At 43.8% G+C, this 20,845-nt stretch overlaps 1 protein-coding gene across 1 annotated transcript in view; it reads right to left on the reverse strand.

Annotated features, from left to right (window-relative positions):
* Nucleotides 1-20,106, reverse strand: part of LOC144057640 (protein lifeguard 1) — a 65,358-nt gene extending 45,252 nt beyond the window's left edge. Inside the window, exon 1 of the mRNA XM_077575448.1 lies at nt 20,005-20,106. Coding sequence (XP_077431574.1) covers nt 20,005-20,106 — 102 coding nt within the window. The remainder of the gene's footprint in view (nt 1-20,004) is intronic.
* Nucleotides 20,107-20,845: the final 739 nt, after the last annotated feature.

The raw sequence follows: 20,845 nt of genomic DNA on the forward strand, positions 1-20,845 counted from the left end.
CTCTCGTCTCCTCCCTCCCGTTCGCGTTCGAGTGTGTGTGACTGTTTGCAGCGTGCTGTCGTGCGCCCCTCTCCCCCTCTGCTGCTCAGCGCTGAACGCAGACACAGAGACGTCACACACACATACTCACCAATCAAATGCGGCTTTAGAGAGAAAAAAGAGAGAGATAAAAAAAAAAGCGGCTCCCAGTCAGGAGCCGGCTCCCGTTGTTCACGTCAAAGATCCGGCTCTCAGAGCCGGTTCGTTCGCGACCGACACATCACTACTTCAAAGAAAAGGGAGGTAAATCGAGCATGGATCGAGTCGAAAACACCAATTTTGCTTGGCTAAATACGGCTTAAACAATCGGCCAATTATTTTCTCCTTAAAACGTTATCACCGTAAAAAAGCGAAGTTTGTTTGTCTGTGAAAGTACCCTGAATGGACCATTTTGCTTGCGTAGCTTTAGTAACTAGAAAAAGTGTGTAGAGTATGTTATTCTGGGTATTCTGTTGTCCCTTTAAGCTGTTTAATGACACCCCAGTTGGAGTTAACTGTAAAACTAAACACCTGACGATAAGAATTATATCCACTGTACATTTAAACACAAAATATGCTTTGTTTTTAAAACATTGCTAGCCTAGCGCTAATGCTAAAAGCAAAGGGAGGATCCCATTCAAATGCTAAGAGGAAGTTAACATCGACTTCGGGAATGTTTTTCCTTCAAATAACAAATATTAACACACAAATGCTGTGGGAACACATACTGAAGACATTTAACATTTTTAATTCGTGGTTTTACTGTTTTTGAATTTACTTATAGACATATAGATGTGATATAATCATGAGTGTTTAATAGAATACAGTGGAATAATGATTTTGTGAACTTTATTTTATCCTCTCACCCTCAAAGCTATTGAAGATAGGAATGTGCATGATGTAAGGAATTCACTCTGGGGTAACAGAACATAAAATTAATCTATATGCCGATGATATTTTACTTTATCTAGAAAACCCGGCGATTTCGTTAGGGGAAGTATTTAACTTAATAACTAAATTCTCACAGTTGTCAGATTATTCTATTAACTGGACAAAATCAACACTTCTACCTATTACAGAAAATTCATGGAACCCTGCAAGCCAGGACCCACATTACTCATTTCCTATAGGTAATTTAAAATACTTAGGCATAAAAATCTCACCTAAATTAACTGATTTAATTCATTTAAATTTTTCTCCACTTCTGGATAACATTCATAGTGACTTGGAACGCTGGAATAATCTTCCTATTTCTTTAATAGGACGAATAGCCACCGTTAAAATGAAAGTTTTACCTAAAATAAACTATTTTTTCTCAATGATTCCATTTAAACCTACGGCTAAATGGTTCCAGTTGTTGGACTCAGCCGTTACAAAATTTTACTGGAAAAAAAGAAGAAGCAAAGATTAGTCTATCTACTCTTCAGAAAAGTAAATCCAAAGGTGGTCTAGAGGCACCAAATTTTATGTACTACTATATAGCTAACCAGCTACAATATATCGTTCTATGGGCACAACCCAACAGAGATACTAACTGTTGGCTGGAACTAGAACAGAAGGATTGTAATAACCTCAGACTTCTAGATTTACTCTTTATTACAACATCGATTAAGCGACATAATTGTTTTAAAAACCCAATGATCTCCGCCACCCTGACTGCTTGGTGGAAGGCATTAGAAATTACAAAAGCCCAAGTGGAGCCCTGTGGGCTTTCTCCCCTATGGCATAACCCTGACTTTCGAATTAACAACCAAACGTTTTATTTAGGTGTGTGGGAGCAGAAAGGAATCACACATCTTCACCATCTCTTCTCAGATAATATGTTTATATCATATACATCTTTGCTCCAAAAATACAAAATAACAAACGGAAATTTTTTACATTATCTGCAAGTTAAAAATATGATAAAGAAACAAATTCCAACACTTCAGGGTACGCTCCAACCGCCTGGCTTAGCTAAAGATATTACCAAGCTTTCTCCGACAACAACAAAAAAACTTTCAAAAATATATAAGTTACTTTCATATACGGATAAAATGTCTTTACCTATCTTAAAATGGTAGACAGACTTGTCTATAGCTCCGGAATCTGACTTTTGGATTCAAGTTTGTGAAAATGCATTTAAAATGACAAAACACACAAATTTACAACTTATCCAATACAAAATAATCCATAGAACATACATTACTCAATATATGATGAAGAAAATGGGCCTCTCCGACTCCGACATTTGTCTCCAGTGTTTACAAAACACTACAGACACTTATTTTCATGCTTTATGGTTATGCACCCCGGTTATGTATTTCTGGACTAAAGTCTTAGAAAAACTTTCCGCTATCTTGGACTATAGGATACCTTTATCTCCAAATTTGTGTTTGCTAGGTGACCTAACAACAACTGACCTACCACATAAACAATTTCAATCTACACTTGTAGCCCTTACTATCGCTAAAAAAACAATTCTTGTTAACTGGAAAAATAAACAAACTCTGAATATCGACCAATGGTCTAACCTCCTCATAAATCACATTTTAATGGAAAAAATATCGGCCTCAAATAAAAAACAAATATCAAAATTCATAAAATATGGTCTACGTATATAGAATATTTTAACCTAATTCTGGTTATTTAATTCTGCCTGTTAGCGAGAGCCACCACATCGTGATAACTTACATTGATGTCTCTGCATTTGGCAGTTTGTTACTAATGGTTGTGTTTTTATAGTCAGGAACCCAGTTGCTGCCAACAGGATCGAGCAGATTCACCTCCAATGGGCACTAAAGGCTAATATTCGGATTCACTGCATGCCAGGGGACTAACTCTACAGGTGCTGTCCCCCCTGGCTGGGCGTGGGCGGGTCTGCCCCTCTGTTGGCTGCTGGGTGGCGGCTGCGTCTTGGTCGTTCCCTGGGTCTCGTGGTGGGTGCTGTGTTGCGGGGCTCTCCCTGGTGTCCGGGGCGGCGCCGCCCCGGCGCGGTCCGTCGCTCTGGGTCCGGCGACGCGGGTCGGGGCCTGTGGGCCGCCGGGGTGCCCCGTGGTTCCCTCTCCCCTCCCCCTTGCTTCCTCTCCCTCTTCACCTCTCCCCGCCCGTCCTCCGCCTCCCTGTCCCTTCTCCCTCGTCGCCCTTCCTCCTCCTCTCCCCCTCTCTCTGCGGCCCTGCCGCTGCCTCCTGCCCTTCCTGTCGTCTCCTTCCCCCGTCCCCTCCCCCTCCCCTGTCCGCCCTCCTCCCCCTCCCCTAGGCCGGGGGTTCCATCCGTGGCCCGGGTCTCGGCGCTCCGGGGGCCGGGGGAGTGGGCGGGATTGGTGTTGTGCCCGCCCCGCTCCGGTGGGCCTCCGGGCACTTCGGGCGGGCCCCGGTATCCGGGGGGCGAGCCCCGCCGGGGTCCCGGTGGGGTGGGTGGGGGTTTTGGTGGGCGGGTGCGCCTCCCCCCCCCGCCCGGTTGGGGGGGGCCCAGCTGGTCGCTCCTCTTAACTCACTGCACTAGTTTTGCACAATACATTTTAGGGCACATAACACACTTTGGGGGGGAGTGGGGTGGGGTGGAGACACCGTCTCCGCCCTGCAGCTCCCCTCCAAATTTTAATGCACCACACAACTGGGGGGGGCATCGGTTGGGGCGGCCGCGGTATGGAGCAGTGCTGCGGTCGCCTGTCCGTGTGGAGGGGTAGAGTTCGCCAGTCGGCGAGCTGGCGAACTTAGTAACAGGGTTAGTTTTTCACTTAGATCGTTGGGGTGACGACCGGGGCCTCTCCCCGCTGGGCCTGGGGTTCGGGGATGCCGCCCGTCCTCCGGTGCCCCCATCTCCCCTTCTGCCCCTGGTGTTCCGTCCCTCCGCGTGGTGGGGTGGGCGCGGGTGCCCTCTCCGCTCCGCTGCCCGGCCCCCTCTTTGGCGCGGATGCCTGGGTGCGGTGTGTCTCTGGGGTCGGGGGCTGGGGGGCTGTCGGTTGGTGGGGGTGGGGGCGGCTTGGTTGGTGGGGGGGTGGTGGTGGGGGTGCCGGGGTGGGGGGTGCTGGGGTGGGGAGGGTGTCTGGGGATTTGGGGACCTGGGGGCGGTTGGGGCTGGGTTGGGGTGGGTGGCGGGGGCGGGGGGAGCGGGGGTTCTGGGCCGGTGGGGTGCCTGGTGGGCCTGCAGTGCCCCGTCCTGCTGCGTTGGGTTGGGGGCGCGGGCCGCGTTGGGGTGGGGGGCGCTCCTGCTCCGGGGTTTGCTCTCCGGCCGGTGGCCCCTGTGGGGCCCGGGGGTCGTCCTTTGGCGCGGCCGCGGCCTGGGGGGCCCTGAGGTGTTGCGCTTGCTCTGTCCTGGCGGGGGTCGACGGCTCCCCTCTTTGGTGGAGATTTTCATGCATGCTAGATCCACCACACCAGCATCTATCGAGACTCAGACACAATTTGTTTCTCCCTCAGGTCATTGATTCGGTGGAGGCTGGTGTCTGTGGATCTCACTCTGCTTCGTCTGTCCTTTCTACCTTTCCTCAGTTTCTCCTTTGGGCCCTTGAGGTTTCCCTGATTTGTTGGAGTTTGGATGTCTCTGGGGTTGGTGAAGGTTAGTGGCCCGGTGGGTGGTGTCTGGTCGGTGCTGGGCTTCGCTTTTCTTTCTTTTCTTTGGTCCCCCTTCGGGTCTCCTGGCGGCCCCACGACTCTGGCTGGATTTTGAAGTGTTCGGTTTAGGTGAACGGTATGGGAATTCTTATTTATTTATTTTATTTTTTTTCTCACGCACGCACGCACGCACGCACACACACACATACAAAAAAAAAAAAAAGGGAGAACAATGATGATGACATTTCAAATGATCAATACTGAGATCTCCCAAAGAAAAAAAAGAAAAAAAAAAAAGAAAGGAAAAAAAAAAAAAAAAGGAATGTGCATGATGTTATTAGAGCCTTTTGTCATTGGAGTCTAAAAGTCTGGGGTTAGATCCTAATTGCATTTGTTCCCCCAGTCAAGAAGGGGAACTGTATGTAAATGTCTGTTTACTAATAAGATTACACCTTTGGCCAACCTGGAATCAACATGTCTGTATGTAAACGTCTGCTTACTAATAACATCACACATTTGTTCACTAGGAGTCGACATGTCTGTCCTTTAATCAACTTAGGAGGGGAAGAGGAACCTTTTATCTTTTGAGTATAAATGAGTCGATGTTCTGTAAATTGTCACACACTTGGGGGCTTCACATTGCATTCAGATGTGGGTGTCCTGACTGTGTCTTTAGAAGCTTCTAAATAAATTCTTGCAAGAAAACTTCTTCATCAGATCCTGAATACAATTATTTTGGACACGCAAAGATTACACTTAATATAGTAATCAAAATATTCCTTCAATACCAACAGGCATTAAAGAAACAACTAACACAAACAAAACTAACAAGATGAAATTCGTTCCAACACATTGTAAGCAGGCTTCTCTGAAGGGGCAGTCAGAAATGTAAAGGGGGCATCATATGTATACATCATGCCAGAACTTTTTTCTCCCTGTGCTTATAGTAAAACAGTTTTATTTTTATTGAATTGGGGTGTTAGCTATGTGTCCAGCCCCAACATAGAGAAAACAAGTATTGGCATTGTAAAAGGTTGTATTGAAAAATATAATAAAAAAACACTATTTTCTTTAAGCATATTTTTTTGTATTATGATGTCTTTTGCTTTGAGCGCTAGAATGCCGTAAAAGGTTGCATTGAAAAACAAAATACAGACATTAAGGAAACAACTAACACAAACAAAACTAACAAACTACAAACTACACTAGGTTGCTTATGTATGAAATTCGTTCCATCACATGATGCCTCAATTCTAATAGTTGCTAGTCCTCCAGCAAAACTAAATACCAAATGAAATAGTCGAGTTTTGTGGCTGAGTAACATATTAGCAAGAGGCTAATAAATAGCCGATAGCCAACTGTCACTTTCATTATGCACTCATAGAAATGGCCTACCTGTTCCGTTTCTCCTATCCTTTCCTTTTTCTAAACTGGGCACTGAAGGCATTATTTGATTACTTTATTAAGTGTAATCTTTTGCGTGTTCAAATAAATCAGAATTGAGATCGTATGAAAAAGTTCCTTGCAAGGATTTTATTAAGAGCTCTTAAGACACAGGAAAAAAGCTTACATTCGAAAGGTGATGTTAAGCTTCCAGTGTGTCGAATATGGAAACACACAGTTGCTTTATACTAGTACAAAAGATTCTCCCCCCCTTAGACTTGACAAAGAATTAGTGTTCTTAATAAGCAGACATGATGATACTGATACGATTATCTCAGCTCCCCACCAGCCTCGGAGAAATGATGTAGACAGGCTTTGACCTTGGACCTTCAGTTTTTACGACCAAATGACTAATGACATGAGAACTTGACAACATTTAAAACATACAAATTCTTATCTCAAGAGCTGGCAGGGAGTGAGAGGTTCCAATATATTTCACAAAAACATTATCACAGTGTTATTCATTTAACTACACGATACGATACGATACGATACGATATACTTTTATTTTCCCCGTGGGGAACTTTTTCCTGGACTCCGTCCAGCTGCAGTTTACAGGAAGGAAAAAACAACAGAATAGAAAGAGATAAAATCAAAATTAAATAAGAAGTGCAGCAGTAGTTTACAGCAAGAAAAACAACAGAATAGAGAGAGATAATTAAAATAAATAATACACACACACTCCTATATATATATATTGCACCACTTAGTTAATGTCGGTTATTAAGCAATTTGATGGATGTCGGCAGGAATGAGTTCTTGTAGCGGTTCAGCCTGGTTCTAGGGGCCCTGAATCTCCTGCCGGAAGGCAGTGGCTGGAACTCATGATGCAGAATGTGAGTCGGGTCAGTAACAATTTTCTGTGCCAGTCTGGTGACGAACTGCTCATAAAGCATCTGTAGGGAAGGATGATTCCTGACCCCCATGATCTTCATGGCAGTCCGCACCAGACCGGCAATCTGTGACCTGGACTGCACAGTCAGGTTGCCGTACCAGGCCGCAATGCCGTATCTGATGATACTTTCCAATGCAGCCCGGTAGAACAACAGCATGATCCTCTGCTCCACTCCATAGACCCTCAGTCTGCGTAGGAAATAGAGACGCTGTTGGAGTTTGGAGCAGAGACTTCTAACGTGTACCCTCCAGCTGAGTGTGTTGTCAATGTGGACCCCCAGATACATGTATGAACCCACCTGGCTGATGTGATTGCCTTTAATGACGACTGGCCCGTGGTCACCAACAGTTTTTGGATCAAATATCACCTCCTCTGTCTTCCCCACATTGAGCACAAGATGATTCCGGTCACACCACTGGACAAATTTCTCTATTTCTGAGAAATAGTCCAGTGGGCTACCGCCGGCCTGCAGCAAGCTGACGATAGCTGTGTCATCAGAGAACTTAATGATAAAGTTTTCAGGGTGTGATGTCACACAATCATTTGTGTACAATGTGAAGAGGACCGGGGAGCTGACGCAGCCCTGTGGGGCGCCTGTGCTTATCAATCTGGGTTCCGAGAGGGAGCTGTTGACCCTGACTTACTGTGTGCGCTGTGTCAGGAAGGAGTGATACCACCTCGAGATGTACGGGTTCACATTCATCTCCTTCAGTTTACCCAAAAGCAGGTGTGGCTGCATTGTGTTGAACGCTGAGCTAAAGTCAACGAACAACACACGTGCATAAGCTTTAGGGACGTCCAGATGTTTGCTGACCAGATGTGTGATGCTGTTGATAGCATCGTCAGTGCCGCGACCCCGCTTGTAGGCAAACTGAAGGGAGTCTAAGTGTGCATCCACCTCCCCCCCTGAGCCGAGTCACCATCAGCCTCGAAACACTTCATAACAATGGAAGTTAGAGCCACAGGCCTGAAGTCATTATTGACCACAGGACATTGTTTTTTAGGAACCGGGGTGATTACTGATTTTTTCCAGAGACTGGGAATGGAGAGTGAGTCCACAGATCTCTGGAAGATGGGCTGCCATGCCGCTGTGAGCTCCTCTGCACAGGATGTTAGCAGAAGGGCAGATATCCCATCTGGTCCTGAGGCCTTCTTTGTGCAGACAGACCTAAAAGCAGATTGGACATCATGGGGATGAATGACCAGCCTTGAGTCCTACTCATTCAGTGAAATGGACCTCAGGACCTCCCCACATTCAGAGGAGAAGTCCTGGGTTTCGAATCTTAAATAAAAGTCATTCAGCTCCCTTGCCTTCTGGAGGTCATTTAGAGTGCTGAGACCTTTTTGAGCAGGAGTCAAGTTGGTGATCCTTCTCATGGTGTCCCACATTTTCTTAGAGTTGTTAGCAGCAAAGTGTTTTTCTATAGTCTCTTTGTGCTTCCTTTTTGCTTCTTTAAGCATGTGTTTGAGTTATTTTTGAACCAGTTTGAGCTGGGCTCTGTCCTGGTTCTTAAATGCCCTTTTTTTGCGGTTAATACAGTCTTTAACCTCCTTAGTAATGTACGGTTTGTTGTTGGGGTAAACAGTTATTTCCTTTGTTGGTATGATGTTGTCCACACAGAATTTAATATAGTCAGTTACAGTCACAGCAGCAGTATCCATATCCAGCCCATCAAAGGTATTCCACTCTGTGCATAGGAAACATCCTTTAAGGGTCTCAATGCTGTCATGAGACCAGATTTTAACAGTCTTTCTTTGTGGTTTGCTGCGTTTGAGAGCTGTTTTGTAGGTGGGGATAAGGTGAATTGTGTTGTGGTCAGAGTTGGAGAGGGGGGGCGGCCTCTACTCACATATGCGTTCTTCACGTTCCCAAAGCATTTGTCCAGGACTCTGTCTCCCCTTGTTCCACATTTTACATACTGATGAAAACCGGGGAGAGACAGCTCCAATTTGCAGTGGTTGAGGTCCCCTAAGATGAAAACCGGGGCCTCCGTGCACCGTCGCAGTTGTTGTTGAACGCAGTCGGAGATGAAGGCGGCGGCGCTGGCGGCGTTCCCGCTGGGCGGAACGTACACGGCGCAGAGAAAAATGTTTCCAAACTCCCTCGGCAGGTAGCCCGGCCTCAGACTTAGGCAGAGGAGCTCCACGTCGGGAGTGCAGGTGTTCTGCTGCACCGCGTAATTCCGACACCAGTTGTCGTTAATGTAAATGCAGCCGCCCCCACCTCTGCTTTTTCCCGACGCCTCAGTCCTGTCGGCGCGAATGAGTGAGAATCCCTCGATCTCACACAAAGAGTCTGGGATGTCGCTGTGGAGCCATGTCTCCGTGAACACCATGGCGCAGGCGTCACGGTGCTCGCGGCAGGCTGAGGTGAGGCTCCTCAGCTCATCCAGCTTGCTCTTTAAGGACCTCACGTTGCCGAGCAGCAAGGACGGCAGCGCTGGTCTGCATCCTCTCCTCCGGAGCCTTTGGCGTGCTCCACCTCGTTGTCCTCTTCTCCGGCGGCGTATTCCCCGGTTTGCTCGCCGAATCTCCTCCGGCAGGTCGGGGGGTGGTGTGTCGCCTGTTGAACGGAGGGCCCAGAGCGCGTCTCTGACGTATGACAACAAAGCCAAAGCCATGCCATTCCTTTGATCTTGTTAGATTGTTAGATTAGGCTCCGTTCGGAGCCCCGACGTGTGCTGTAACTCGCGTAGGAGTCGCGGACAGATTGAGCAAGTGGCTCATAATTTAAAAAAGTTAAAAATTAAAAGTTAAATAAGGAAAAGTTGGAAGAACTGCAGCTTTTCCACGGAGCCCGTGTCGCAGACGTGCTGCGCCAATGGCATCTATATACCTATAAGTAAATTCAAAAACAGTAAAAATATAAATTGAAAATGTTAAATGTCAACAGCACCTGATGGCTTCCTTTCAGTTGTACTTTTGATCCATCATCTTAATTTAATTAAGTCTCAACATCATAGCCAGCTTACACCGTCCGTTCACAATCAACCGGAGTCACGTGACGTAAACAAGGTTGTCTATCCATCACCCCCTCCCCCTCTTTAGTCGTAAATTGACAACCTGCCCGCTCCCCCCTCCCACTTGCTTCCGCAGCAAGTTGACGTTACGATGAGGGTGCAACCGTACCTACTCTACAACTCAACACAGAAATGTGCGGTAGAAGAAAACTACCAAGATTGTTTTTTTGGGTTTTTTTGAGTGCCCGTGTGCCTTCACATTGTGCGCCTTGGGCGGTCGGCCACATTGCCCATAGCAAACACCGCTGCAGCGCGTGTATTAAAAATATGATTTCTCAACTTCTGATTTGAGGGGGCAGGACGCTTATTTGAGGGAACAGTGCCCCATTTTGCCCCTGCGTGTAGCCGGGCCCCACCAACAGGTGAGATAACACTACGCAAAGGCACAAATTCTTCCCAATGTGTGAAAAATTAGTTATTTTAATAGAATTCAATCGAGAGTCCAGTCCAGTAACTTTCTTTTGTAATCACTTTTAAGTGTGTACACCATGGATGCACTGCACCACACTGCCCCCAAGAGGCCAAAACGTGCAGGAACAGTCAGTATTTGTGCTTACTGGTTTTCACTTGCTATAATTTTAGTTTATTGTTAATGTTTATGTTATTTCACTTTCTTGTTGTTTTATGTTGTCATTGTCTTTCCAAGTTATAGTTAAAGTTGATATTTCAAGAATTCAAAGACTTTCTTTTCTCCAAATTCAAGGATGCAAACATCCAAGGATTTTTTTCTTGTCATATTTCTCATTTCCACATGACATGGCAATAAATACAATCCCCAAGGTCCCAGGTTAGCACAATAAGTCCCAAGACTTGTGAAAATAACACAAGATAAAAATATATAAAAGATGAGGTTAATGCTTTACAGCAGTTATAAACAAGTAGGAATGATTTCATTATTGACACATAAATCTTCACAATAACCTTTTTTTTAATATATATATTTAAGGTCATACTATGGACTTGTCATTCAAAGCAGAGAATCTTAATAGCGAAAGTTGGTGCGTAAGTGACACCCATAGTGTAACAAAAAAACATCACATTTACTCAATTAAAATGAAGCAACAGATTACAATCAATATTATTAATTACATTTCACTATGTTTGGTATTGAGTAAGTGTTAATTAAATTAGACCCTTAATAATTATACATTTAATATGAGTAGCTTTGAATAGAAAACCATAAAGGAATGAATTCAAACCTAAACAAAAATATTGAGTTGATAGGAAAAATATATACATTCTAATTGTGTAAATAGTACTAATAAAACATAATTTAATTACTCATATCAATGATATATAATTGAGTAATAATCATTTACATTAATTGATTAAAATGTAATCTATACAATTAATTAAATCTAAATATATATTTTTTTCTTACGTAATTATGTCCCAGAAAGCACAGAATACAAAATACCATGACAGTTAAATAACTTTAATTAAACATTCTCTCACACATTATATAGCAAAAACAGTGTGCATAACTATTCTCTTTTTAGTCATAACAGTTTTGACTTAAAAATACAATAATTTATATATATATATATTGTGCAATCCATTAACAGTAAAAAAATATATATATATATTTGCATATACATTCCAAATCAGTGCTAACAACATGCAAATATATAACAATTTTCAAACTGTACTTTGTTTGAGAGCTTTGCGTCATCCAGTTCCATAAAAAGTTTTGGGAAAAGCTCAAACATGTACTTCAGGTGAGTGAGGTAACCTAGATTCAATGCATAGGTCAAGCCAAAGAGGACCGAACATGCTCTGGCAACATCTCCAAGTCCTGTGATGACTTCCATGCCTTCAATGACAACTCCAACAATGCCTTTGTTGCTTGTAGAAGCACTGGTCACAGTAATGGCCATCATCAGCTGGTCAAGTGCCATGTTTTCAGTGTCCTGCGACATGAAATTGGAAGTGTCTTGATATAAAACTGTCACAAATATGTTACAAGCAAGCCCTTTAGCTTCATCCTCTGCATGCTATCTTGACAAATGTGTATGCAAGGCACTTAATGTTTTAAAAGAGCAGGGACAATCATAATAAAGACAAGGTACCGAATTTCCCATCTCAAATGTCCTGTGCTGTAGTCTGTAATGCTGCAGAAGATCAGCCCTTGTTGCTCTGAATCCACAAACTTTACACTGCCACCTCATTTAGCAGCACCTAAGGAAAACACGATTTTAAATATGGGAAGTGCCAACAGAATTTTAATGATATAACTAAACTTTTTTATTTTTTAATATATTAGACAAAAGTAAACTTTTTTTTATTTTTAACACATCAAAACGTTTGTATGGGATCTTTGATCATGTTATTTAGTCCCCATGTATTTTATGTATGTAGTAATTTTGACAAAAAGTGATTTATTCTATTTAGGCCACTTTGTTTTGCCTTTTAAATCTGTTACAATTATTGGACACCTCAAGTTAGCCTACTACTATCTATTTAGGACCAAAAATTTAGAATATTAATGTTTGTCATCATTTAAAAACTGTGAATTTGAGAAAATTCTCCTATTTCCTGAGCTGGATAAAGTCCTTAAATTCCTTCTTGGGGATTATTATTTAATAAGTGAATCATAACATATTTACAGCAACGGATAAGAACATTAATCAACATTTAATTTACCTTTTCAACCACTTTTACACTCACATCTTAGTGATGAAAAGCATCATTCACGTCACTTTCCACTTGATTATGTTTTGATATGATAGAATAACATATACTGAAGCCTCAATTTATTCACAATGATGATAATGATTGTTGTGCAATTGAACAGTATGCAAAATTATTTTTATCCTACTACATAATTTACTGCAATAACTGCCCCACAGTAATATTCTTGGTATAATTTTAAAAATATGGAAATTCAGACAAATTGTTCTGGAAGAGAGTTGGTTGGCAGCTCTGCATTTGGTCAGTCGTTATTAGTGACATGTATTATTTTCTCTTTGTTTTCATAATTGCTCTTTAATTAACTGAGTAAAATGTACATTATCCGAAAATTTTATTACATATTCAATAAAATTTCCAGTAGGATACTCAAATGCAGCCCTACATTAAGCCCCCGCCCATGGATGGCCCAGCCCCCCTGTCCTTCCCTGTTATATTGTTGTATTTTTTTTAATTTCATAAAAACCTTTCCTAATGTCCCTGGGCTAAACCGGGAAAAGCCGTTATGAGGGAATTGGTGAGGTGAGGTCGGCAGTGGAACGCGCAATCATCTGCCAACTGTTCAGGCTCGTTTTCAACCTGTTTGAACAATATGGCCCACATTTTTTTTTTATATCAACAACAATAGTAACGAGTTAGCATAGCCTACATATACTGTACTTGTCAACAGTTGACGGTAGCCAAAATTAACAGATACATGAGCATTAATATAACTGTGAAGAAGCCGCGTAGGACTAAAGTGGCTGTCTTCGCCGGAGAGCAATGTCCGTGTTGATTACTGGGCACGAGAGGACACGACACAACACAACACAACACGGGGCTTTCCACATATAGACGCAAACTGGGTTGAACTTGAGCTTTAAATTCGCTCACGGTGAAAATGTTGTAGGCCTAATGTACAGTTGATACAAGTCGACTATCACCCTTTAGAATTTTTTTTCTAAATCATAAAATGGAGGATTTTTATTTCAGCCGGCATATGTTAGCAACTAAACTACGGATTAAAGTGATTGCTAACAATTCTTAATATATGCTACCTGTAACGAAACAGTGAAATGTAAATGTCCTCATTCTGTAAATCATCATGCGAAGACTTAAACAGAATAGTTAAATATTTGAAAACCAACACGGAGCAACTTACTAGAAGCTTCTCTCTGTCGAAGAAGGACGCATAAAACTGCCAGTGCCAGTCTTCTTCTTCTTCTTCTTTTTCTTCTTCTGTGAGGAGTGGGAGGGTTAGAGAGAGGGAGAAGTGCGAAAACTTTGTGAGCGTTTTTTGGTGTTTTTTCACCTCTTTTTGATATTTATGTATAATAGTTTTTTTCTTTATCTTGTAGTGTTTTTTTTGTGTAAAACTTAGTGGTTAGTGTCGGTGTTTTGTTTTTCGGTGGTGGACCGGCGTAGCCGGTAGGCAACATGCCGGTGGCGGAAACGCCCGCTGCCGAGTTCGAGCGTCTCACTCGCCGGCACGCAGTTAAGCTGTTGCCGGCAGTGGGCTGCTCGGTGGAGGAGGCAGGAATGGCCGTGGGGAAGGTGGTGGGATATAGCAGTATTAAATCTGCGTCCCGAATGAATGGAACGATCGTTATCTTCCTTGATGACACTAACAAGGTGGGCCAGGTGGTTGAGAGCGGTGTAGTGATTGGCGACACCTTTACACCTGTTCTCCCACTCGTGAGCCCTGCAAGGAAGGTAACGATCTCGAATGCTCCACCGTTCATTAAAAACGAGGTGCTCGCTAAAGAGCTGTCGAGATTTGGACAACTCGTTTCACCAATAAAAATGGTGTCTTTGGGCTGCAAGTCACCGCAGCTGAAGCATGTTGTGTGTCACCGGAGACAGGTGCACATGGTGCTTAAAGACACGACGGGCGAGCTGAACTTGACATGCACGTTTAAAGTTGAAAATTTTCCGTATATGGTGTTTGTTTCAACCGAACACATGAAGTGTTTTGGGTGCGGTGTGGAGGGGCACTTAGTTCGCTCCTGTCCGGAGCGGAAGGCGTCCGCTCCGGACAGGAGCGCCCCCCCACCCGGGGATGCGGCGGTGGCCGAAGGGGCGCCGCGGAGCCGCCCGCAGAGCCGGCGGCGCCGGAGGCTCCGGTGTTGGCCGGTCCGTCGGCTCCGGTCGCCCCGGTGACGGCGACGGCGGGGTTGGCGGGTTCGGTTGATGCGGTGCCGGTGGTGGGTGGGGCCGCGGTGGAGTTGACAGGAGCTGGCGGTGGCCTGCCACCGCCACAAACCGATAACGTAATAGAGGGATTGATAAAAGAAAAAAAGGGAGCAAACGCCGTCATTTTACGACCGTGTGAGAATGTTGGTGTGAATGAAAACATGGCTGATGTGGGTGATGAGGGAATGTCTGATGATGACACATTACTGAAAGTGTCACAAAAGAGAAAACTTAATGTTCTGGTGAAAGGTATGGTTAAAAATAGAAAAACGACTGAAAGTGAATGTGATTTTACACAGGATGACAACGATGTACCTTACTCTGTTGAAATGATAAAGAGGTTTCTTGAAGATACAAAAGGGGTACGGCAAACCGCCATATCCGAGCATTTTTCCGATCTCAGGCTTTTTATTAAGTCCGCAAAGCCTCTTTCTCGAAGGCTTGGGGAAGTGCTCACTGACCAAGAAATTTATCGGCTCAGAAAGAGCATAGCGAAAGCTAAAGATGAATTGCACAATGATGAAATTGGGGATTAATCTCCTTTTATTGTTGTTTTTGTCAAAGCTGTGTTGTCCTAATGGGTCGCTATTTATTTTCCCACTTATGTGTGATTTTAATATGGGAACTCTGAACGTGAATGGTGCCCGGGCTGATTTCAAAAGAGCTGCTGTTTTTAAGATGATGGAATTGAATGGACTGAATGTGTTGTTTCTTCAAGAAACGCACAGCACTGACAACAATGTCTGTGAATGGAATATAGATTTTAAGGGGGAGGTAATTCTGAGCCATGGTTCCAGTGCCAGTGGGGGAGTTGGTATTCTATTAGCTCAGAATTTTTTACCGGCTTCTTTTAGTGTAGAGGAAATTATTCCAGGTTTTTTGCTGAAAGTTATAGCGTTTTATGAAAATGTTAAGTTAGTATTTTTAAACGCCTATGCTCCAACCAGAGGGGTGGAGAGGATGACGTTTTTAGATAAGTTAGGTGATGCTCTTAAAGCGTGTTGTGGTGATTTCGTGTTTTTAGGCGGTGATTTTAATTGCACTGAAAATCCCGCTCTGGACAGGAATCATCCTGAGCCACACCCTGGGTCGTCTCACAGACTCAGACAGCTCATTAAAGACCACGAGCTGTCTGACCTATGGAGAGTTTTTCATAATGACACACGACAGTACACATGGAGCCATAGGTATGAGAATTATTTATCCCTCGCCAGACTTGATCGCTTTTACTGTTTTAGTCACCTTTTAAATATTTTTAAAAGGTGCTCGATTCGGCCTGTTGGTTTTAGCGATCATTTTCTTGTTTCTTGCTCTGTTTTTATTCAGAACATTCGCTTACGTAGCGCCTATTGGCATTTTAACACAGCTCTTTTGAATAATCAGGCTTTTAAAACAGCTTTTAAGTTTTTTTGGTTATCCCACAGAGAAAGCAGACCCAGTTTTCCCACCATCCAGCAATGGTGGGATTACGGAAAAACTCAAACCAGACAACTGTGCCAGAATTTCACTCGCTTTGCCACAGGTGAGTTGACCCGGACTGTAAGGGGTCTGGAGAGACAAGTAGAGGAGTTACAGTCTTTAGCCGCTTCTACGGGAAATCGAGGAGTTTTAGACTCCCTCAAGTCCAAACAGTCGGCGCTGGCCAGCCTGCTCGGGGTTTCTGCACAGGGGGCGCTGGTCAGGTCGCGTTTTATGAACATCTCGCAGATGGATGCCCCCTCTCAGTTTTTCTTTGGGCTTGAGAAGAAAAATGGACAAAGGAAGATCATTCATTGCTTACGCACAGGTAGCCGTTCCGAAGTCTCAGATTCTTCTGGGATCAGGAAATATGCTGCCGGTTTCTACAGAGACCTTTATAGGAATGAGTGGTCAAGTAATCCAGAGGCACACAGCAATTTTTTAAGCGGTCTCCCTCAGGTGAGCCAGGAGCAAACCCCTCAGTTGGCGGCACCGGTGGGGCTCGAGGAGCTGGAAGCTGCCCTGGGGAGCCTGCAGTGTGGCAGGGCTCCTGGCATTGATGGCCTTTCGGTGGACTTTTACAAGTCCTTCTGGCCGATTGTCGGACCAGACTTGCTTGCCGTGATGAACGACAGCATCAAAAATGGGAAGCTCCCGTTGAGGGCCATCATCACCCTGCTACCAAAGAAGGGAGACCTGCAGGACATTAAGAACTGGAGGCCTGTGTCCTTGCTGTGCTCGGATTACAAGATCTTGTCCAAAGCGCTGGCCCTTAGGCTGCGAGGGGTGATGTCGTCCATCATCCACCCTGATCAGACCTATTGTGTGCCGGGCAGGCTCATCAGCGATAATATAAATCTAATTCGGGATTATTTGGAACTCTGCAATTCCTCGGATATTGGGACTGGCCTCATTTCTATAGACCAGGAAAAGGCTTTTGATAGGGTTGAACATCAGTACCTGTGGCAAACCATGGGAGCCTTTGGTTTCACCCCTGTTTTTATAGCCATGATCCGGGTGTTTTATTGTGACATTGAGAGCGTTCTTAAAATAAATGGTGGTCTGAGTGCCCCGTTCGACGTCCGGAGGGGAGTGAGGCAGGGCTGCTCTCTCTCTGGGATGCTTTATTCTCTGTCCATAGAGCCTCTGCTCCACAAGTTAAGGGAAACTTTAAACGGTGTACACATCCCCCAGTGTTGCATGTCTTTCAAATTATCTGCCTATGCTGATGATGTAGTGGTTTTAACTAAGTCACAAGAGGACATTGACATTTTAAAAAAAGTTGTGACAGAGTTTGGTTTTATTTCATCTTCGCGGGTGAACTGGGGGAAGAGCGAGGCTCTCATGGTGGGAGAGGGGCTGAAGGACAAGCTGAAATTGCCGGGCGAACTGGAATGGAAAATTGGGGGTTTTAAATATTTGGGCATCTTTTTGGGAGATGAGACCTACAAAAAGAAAAACTGGGATAATGTGTTGGAGACGGTGAGGGTGAGGCTAAAACGGTGGAAATGGTTACTGCCAAAAATGTCTTACAGGGGCAGAACCCTCATCGTCAACAATTTGGTTTCATCTTCCTTGTGGCACAAACTAGTGGTCCTAGACCCTCCAGCCTCTCTCCTAGAAGAGTTACAGCACATTTTAATTGATTTCTTTTGGGGGGGAAGGAGGCACTGGGTTCCACAGAGCATCCTTTTCCTCCCTATAGAAGAGGGGGGGCAGGGCTTGGTGCATTTGGCCAGCAGGGGAGCTGCTTTTAGACTCCAGTTTATACAAAGGCTCCTGACTGGCCCCAAGGATGTTCTGTGGAGACCATTAGCCCGATGCACTCTGCAGCGGTTGGGTTTATGTGGGCTGGATTTTAGTTTGTTTTTAATGGACTTGTCTCGCATGAGCACAGTTTCTCTGCCTTGTTTTTATCGAAGTGTTTTTAAAGTCTGGAACTTCCTGAAAAAACAGCGGGCGGAGCAGGCCGACTCACTGTACTGGCTCATGCAGGAACCTGTCCTCCAGGGAACCCTGCTGGACTACCCTAGCTGGGGGGGAGCGACTCTGTCCAAGACCCTTCAAGCTGCAGGGGTCACAACGCTTGGCAGAGTGGTGGAGCTGACCGGTCCCAGTCTCGAGGACCCCGCTCCGCTGGCCTCCGTTCTGGGGCTACATTCAGTGAGGGTCGTTGCACAGCTGCTGAACCACTGGAAAAGAAGACTGGCTGGACATGAGCGCTCCCTCCTCAGTCTGTATGGCAGTGGTTCCCTAACGCCGAACCCAGAGGACGGCTTCCCCCACATCGGCCTGCTCCCAGACTTGGGTGACTGCGGCGGCCCCCTGCTGGAGAACATTCCAGCAGTTTCTTTGGGAGCCGCGCCCGGAAAACAATTTTACCAAACAATGGTCAAGACCCTACACAGAAACAAACTTACCGGACGCTTGGACACTCCATGGAGGAGAGTCATAGACGCTAAACTGAAGCCAGCTTGGGGCACCTTATACAAGGCCCCAGTGGTCAAGAAACACGGTGATGTTCAGTGGCGGGTCCTCCACGGCATCGTGGCCGTGAACTCCTATATATCCGCGATAAATCCAGCCGTTGCGGATACCTGCCCCTTCTGTGGGCACAGGGAAACAGTATTTCACTGTTTCTATCAATGCGAGCGTTTACGATATGTTTTTGATTTTGTCGATAGGGTTTTTACTCTATGTAAAGTAGCTTTTCACAAGCACTGTTTTATTTATGGTTTTAACCACAAGGGCCAGATCAAGAGGGAAAGCCGTGTTTTAAACTTTGTTTTGAGCCAGGCCAAGATGGGTGTGTGGTTGTCCCGAAAAAGGAAAGTTGACGATGGGGCAGAAGTTGATCCCACGGTTCTGTGTAAAAAGTTGATAAAGTCCAGACTTTTTATTGATTTTAGTTTTTACAAGAGAGCAGGAGATCTGGAGAGTTTTTGTGACATGTGGACTGTTAACGGGGCACTGTGCGATGTGAATGAAGAGGTGCTGTGTTTTAGTGATGTTCTGCTGTGAAAGCATTTTATTTTTTTGTCTATTTATTGAATTGTTCTTTGCCGACCTGTGTGTTTAGGAAAATAATGTAAATAAGAGCGGCAAATAAATGCATTTTTTCAAAATCAAAAATCTTCTTTTTCTTATTTCAGGCAGAACTGCCAGTCTTCATGATTTCGCGGGCGTAAATGCATGTCTGTTTGCGCTTCCGCATTGCCACAATTTGACAGGAAGTGCTTTTCAATTGAAAACTGCTTGGTTACGTTAACTTGAATTCACTCCATATTCTCTCTGTTTGGAAATAATTAAAAAATATGCCTATATTTTAGAATGAATGGTTTTTATTCCCAAACATTTTTGTTTACATTTTAATTAAATAATTGCCACAAAACCATAAACACAATTATGTTGAATACTTTTGATCTACTACATTAATTAAAATCTACTTGACTGAAGATTTAGTTTTTACAGTGCATTGAAAAGGAATTGGGTGGAGGGGAGATAATTTTATGCATTAAATATATATTTTTAAATAATCGGTACATTAATCCCCCAAAAAATTTCTGCCAAAAATTGGTATCGGCATCGGCCTAAAAAAATGCTCATCAGTTGGACCCTACCGGAAACTACCAGAGAGGGGCAGAGGTGTGAGTATCATAAATACATATTATAGCAAGTTCTACAAAGAAATTGTTAGGACATACATAAAAGGCAGATATAGAAATGAGTTTTCCTCTAGAGCAAAAAATAAATAAATACAAAAATTTAACTCACCTGATAGGTCTGTCCTGTATATGAATTCTGCTCGCAGTCAGGATTATAGGGCAGAGGTGAAGGTCCATATCTGTAATTTCTGTTATTATTAGCCTCATCCATTCTTGTCAAAGTTTACTGACTTTTGGCCAACAGAAACACACAAGAACATAGAAGGTCAATATTTTGACATAAACTTATTATTATTTAAAATAGTTATTTTCATCAGTGATTTTCCTTTGGCAAATGAGCCAGTGTCAGAATTGACAAAAAAGTTATAGTAGTTTCAAATTAAGGCAATATGTAACCAATAAGAGCCATGCAAATATAATATTCTCAATAAAAAAACGTTTTTTTTTAACTATAGGCTATGTGCAGTATATTTGATAGCCACATAGATGGATAATTTAGCACAAACACTGTGCAAAGACACTAAAACCATCACTAAAACCATCACTTCCTTTTTACATACAGATAGATCAGTATTACCTTAATTATTATTATTTCATTAAAACCTGCTTTAAAATGGTCTTAATGACATTTACCTTCCACTTCATAACTACACTTACATAATCCATTGAGATCCAAAATAAGAGCTGTATTAAATTTGTCTGGGAAAGGGAAGTAATCATTCAACAATGCATTACACAAAGAAGTGTCTTCATCATTATTGGGAAAAACATTAGAAACACATTTAATATAATGCACTGCAGTTCTTCACCAATGCATTACATAACATAATCACAATACTAAACACATTAATGCTGTTTAGCAAAGGCTATCAAAACTGAGCCTTTTTATGTAAATGGGTGGTGTACCACTGTACCTAATTAATTGTCAAGACTCAAGAAAGTGGAAGCAG

The sequence above is a fragment of the Vanacampus margaritifer genome, chromosome 9, assembly GCF_051991255.1.
Source record: "Vanacampus margaritifer isolate UIUO_Vmar chromosome 9, RoL_Vmar_1.0, whole genome shotgun sequence".
NCBI lineage: Eukaryota > Metazoa > Chordata > Actinopteri > Syngnathiformes > Syngnathidae > Vanacampus > Vanacampus margaritifer.